At 41.1% G+C, this 4,438-nt stretch overlaps 1 protein-coding gene across 1 annotated transcript; it reads right to left on the bottom strand.

Moving 5' to 3' along the window:
- Positions 1–1,757: 1,757 nt before the first annotated feature.
- On the bottom strand, positions 1,758–3,751 carry LOC136518783 (uncharacterized). The gene is made up of 6 exons (XM_066512473.1): positions 3,567–3,751; positions 3,169–3,235; positions 2,529–2,565; positions 2,370–2,436; positions 2,165–2,282; positions 1,758–2,022 (listed from the first exon to the last, which is right to left on the bottom strand). Exons 2-6 carry the CDS (start codon positions 3,233–3,235, stop codon positions 2,003–2,005), a joined length of 309 nt encoding a protein of 102 aa, XP_066368570.1. The 5' UTR covers positions 3,567–3,751; the 3' UTR covers positions 1,758–2,002.
- Positions 3,752–4,438: the final 687 nt, after the last annotated feature.

The raw sequence follows: 4,438 nt of genomic DNA, 5'->3' as shown, positions 1-4,438 counted from the left end.
AAAAATCGATTTTTAAGGGTGCTTGTCTTAAGAAATTCGTCTCTAAAAATAACTTATTTTTACAAATCGGTGGCATAGTAACAATTTTGCTACCTGACTCTGAAGATCTTTTTTTATCATTCGCAAAAAAATATCTGTGTAGTAGTGGAAGTTAGTTATTACTGGCGGTTTGATGTGAACCCCATCACTACCTATTTGGTTGTGCCGGTTCAAAATTCAGCGGTGAAGGGGATTTGAACCGACAACGATGTGTGGGATAGTGAAATTCTTTATCTGGCAGCTGATGCATGGACGAATACAGTGCCGGGTCAAGCTTTTCAGCAAGCACATCATCGACTCTACCACTTGTGAAATCTGTGGTGACACAGATGAATCGCCGGAGCACATTATTCAGGGATGTCCGTCTGCAGTATCGTTCCGGGCGGCAATGAGTACAGGGGTTTGTCTAAATTCAGGGACTAAAATTTAGGGTGACATATTAGATATCACATTGGGATATCATATAGAAGTGTTTTCGGATAATAATAATAATAATAAAACAAATTACACAAGTCCTTAGTAATCTGCTAGATGAATTTATTAAGCCTAATTAATCCGTCATTAGCACATGTTACTGTAGCATCGTATTGTCAAATCATGGACTAGTTAGGTTTAAAAAATTCGTCTCGTAAATTAGTCCCAATCTATGTATTTAGTTTCATAATTAGCCAACTTCATACAACAGACCAGCCCGATCATATCCCGATGGAGCAGTTCGGGATGTTCAATGCTCTATGCTGTTGGCAGCTGTGGAAGCGGCGGAATGGGGTCTTCCGGTAAGAGCCTTTAACCAAGTGTCAGTTGCTACTAGCACGCAAGCAGGAAGCCGAAGTATGGAGATTCAGACTGCCAACATGCAAGCTACACTTAATCGATCAATGGGGCCATGTTTTTCATTCGGCAATGTGAGCCTTGTAACATTTTCATGTCCTTTAATTTTCTTCTTGTTCGACGATCAACCACCGTCAGGCTATGATCTTTGTAACCGGTAACGGGACAAGGCTGATTTGAGGCCAAATCTGAATAAAATTCAGGTGGGGGAGTAACCCCGGTGAACAGTAAAAACGGTAATGCTATCAACCGCGCGTCTGTCTGTCCGAACGCTACGTCACTGGGCCATGATGCCGGCCCAACAAACCAGGCTCCTTCGTTTCTCAAAAAAATACTCATCCACTTATTTCTATAATCCTATCCACTCGTTCCTCTTCCCGTCACTCTTATCCGTGCGGCTGCCGCCTCCAATTGCACGGCTGCTGGCACTCCAATGTGCACCGCGCTACCACCTCTGAGGCGCACCGCTTGGGCGTTGGCCTTGCTAGGCACGGCGTGCGGCCGCCTTAGTCGCGGCGCTCGGCTGTCTGTCCTGCTGTGCTGCGCGCTTACTACAGCATGTCTCTTTATACAAGGCGTTTAAAAATGCCTTTAAAGGTGTTTAAAATGCCTTCAAAAACCTTTTAAGGCATACTTGAGAACGGCTGCTATAAACTAGCCTCAAAAGGCCTTTTGAGGCATTTTTTTTCAAAACACCTTTCAATATCAATATTTAAAGGCATTATCTAGATGCCTATAATACTTTTTAAAGGCGTGTCTATAAGCCTTCAAACATTGATGGAGGCGTTATTAAAAAATGCCTCCAAAATCAAGCTATCCATCCGGAACCGCTAGCATTATAAAATCGGCACAATACATTGGAGAATGAACCAATAAGAGCACACATTAACACTATACGTCCAAACATTTTTAATCTTTTCGACATACATAGTTATATTTGTAACTAGACACGATCAATAAGGTAGAAAAATAACGAAATATCCATCTTCAAAAGATATTCCTCAACCCTGAAGCTTCTTCCTCCCTTTAAGAGAGATAAAAAGCTTGACATGTTCACGTCACAGTTATATACATAAGCAAGTGTAAATCCAACTGACTATATGTTGCCTCACTGTCAGCCTTCTTACGGTCCTCACTTGGCAATTCCTCCTGCTTGAAACCAACATGTACCAATGAGTGAAAGTATATAAAGTATTGTGCTAATGTATTACTGTTAGAGATATTACCCTAAATTTTCAGAAATGACTTCAAAAACTAGAAACTGAAACCAAACTGATTTTCAAATGTAGCTTACAGATCTGCACGATATACTTGAATCCCTTCTTGGAAGCATAATTTAGCACAAGGATCAATGCACGATATTCAGCAGCGTTGTTGGTCATCATACCCAAACCCTCATGTAGTAGAGAAATCTTCACTAGAGGAGGAACGCAATAAACAGTTAGGCATGATAATTGAAGAAAAAATAAAACAGCTAAAGCTAAGACTGGTGTACGTACCACAGATCCATCTAACCGCCAAATTATGACTCCAGCACCTGATTTCCCAGGATTTCCTATACAAGCTCTGTCAAATTCAAGAATACAAGCGAGCTGTAAAAGATAGAGTGCACTGGTGGAAAGATCTCAAAATTCTCAAAAACAGTGAAGGCACATTACAAATATACATGCAGATCAAGTAGCATCTCGCAACCACCTGAGATGTAACTTTCAAAAGATCAGCTTAACACTCAAGTTGTGTTAGATAAGGTAAGGACCTGAGAATCAAGGGCAGTTGCCACGTGACGCTGAGATAGATACTACTACAAAGTATAAAAATGAAACTACTTTAGTGATGATAATGTGTGCCTAGAAATGACAAGAACTGGTTCAAGAAAGAAAAAGTAGACCATAGGAATCAGATTAGAGCACTGCATTCTTTCAATCAGCATATATGTTTTACTATGAGAAGCCATACTGATTATACTAACTATTTCACCTGAAAGACATGATTTGCTTATTTGATCTGGATTTCACAAGACATTCTGCATGTTCAGTCTGCAATATTTTAAGCTCATTTCTCAGTTCAGTGAGACAGAAGTAGTAGTTACTTGAAATCATAGGGCTGTAATTTCAAGTATCGTATTCAAGTGCTTATCACGAGTAGTAGTTACTTGAAATCATAGAGCTGTAAAGTAGATGTAGATAAACAAGTGCTAAATGTGCCGCAGTCTTCTTAAGAACGAAATTAGGGGATCTTTCTACCCTAGTTGAGTTTTTTTCAAGCACTAATGGTTGGTTAGTGTAATGCAAAATTTACCTTGTCTGCAATCTCCGTACTTCTGACCACTCGTCAAGTCATCTGAGGCAGAAGGAATTTCTGGCATCTACAGAGTTGTGTTATCAACATGTAAGGGCCTGTTTAGATTTCAAAAAATTTTGTGTAGTACTTATCACATCGAATCTTGCGGCACATGCATAGAGTACTAAATGTAGACGAAAAAAAAACTAATTACACAGTTGGGTGAGAAATCGCGAGACGAAACTTTCGAACTTAATTAGTCCATAATTAGACACTAATCGCCAAATACAAACGAAAGTACTGCAGTAGCCAAAACCCAAAAAATTTTGGAACTAAACGCGTCCTAAATGGTATGTCATAGTTAACAGTAGAACAAGAACAGTATGGCCGCCTCAGGCCAGGATGCAGCGGAGGACCTCCTCGTCGGCGAGCTCGGGAGCCGTCGCAGCCGCCTCAGGCCGGCGCGACCCCGAATCGCGAGCCCTAGCGGCCGCCTCAACCGGTCTCTGATGAATCGCGAAATTTGGGGATCGATTCAGTGGTGCGGTGTACAGGTGCGTCGCATGCGTCGGTGAACAGGTGCCTTCCGTGCCTGAGTATGCGTGAGTAGTACAGAGGCCCAAATGCCTCTTCGTGTGAATGCCCAGAGGCCCAAATAGATGACGTTCTATTAGAGGACTAGAAAGGCATTTTAAAAAACGCCTCCAATGCTCAGACAATTAAAGGCGTTTTTTGAAAAACGCTTCCAATGCTCAGATAATTAAAGACGTTTTTTATATTAGCCTTCAAAAAAAGTACTTTTAAAGTCCTTTTCGTAAGAATGCCTTTAGATAAAAAGAAATTAAGGCAATTTAAGAAAGATGCCTTTAACAAAATGTCTTTAATTAAGAGACGTGTTGTAGTGGCTGCTATCCTCTCCAAGTCGTGCAGCCACTTACGCCGGCCCACCGCCTACAAGCGCCATCGGGCCGCTGCCTCCGGTGAACACCACACACCGACGAGGCTCTATTCCGCCGAGCAATAAGAAGATGTTGCATGGAAAGCACATGTTGCAAGTGTATGTTTCAATTATTTTAGATGTTTCAGATGTATGTTGTAAGTGTTTCATATGAATATTGCAAAAATAGAACGTGATGTTGCACTTGTTGCAATGGTTGTACACGTATGTTGCAAGCGTCCGTTCCAAATGCTTCATCTGCTTTTTTAGACGTATGTTGCAAGTGTGCTTATTTGGATGTTACATATGTTTCACACATATGTTGTAAGAGTATGTTCGAAATATTTCAGC

This window comes from Miscanthus floridulus, chromosome 17 (genome assembly GCF_019320115.1).
Source record: "Miscanthus floridulus cultivar M001 chromosome 17, ASM1932011v1, whole genome shotgun sequence".
In the NCBI taxonomy this organism is placed as follows: domain Eukaryota; kingdom Viridiplantae; phylum Streptophyta; class Magnoliopsida; order Poales; family Poaceae; genus Miscanthus; species Miscanthus floridulus.
This window is presented reverse-complemented; position numbering and strand designations above follow the sequence as displayed.

What these genes read in the sequence shown, in the direction of transcription:
- LOC136518783 (XM_066512473.1), bottom strand. Translation starts at nt 3,235, where the DNA reads ATGCCAGAAATTCCTTCTGCCTCAGATGACTTGACGAGTGGTCAGAAG. An exon ending in GTACGGAGATTGCAGACAAG is followed by an intron (nt 2,566 to 3,168) that starts GTAAATTTTGCA and finishes GTTACATCTCAG; the next exon opens with GTGGTTGCGAGATGCTACTT. An exon ending in CAAGTATATCGTGCAGATCT is followed by an intron (nt 2,023 to 2,164) that starts GTAAGCTACATT and finishes GTTGGTTTCAAG; the next exon opens with CAGGAGGAATTGCCAAGTGA.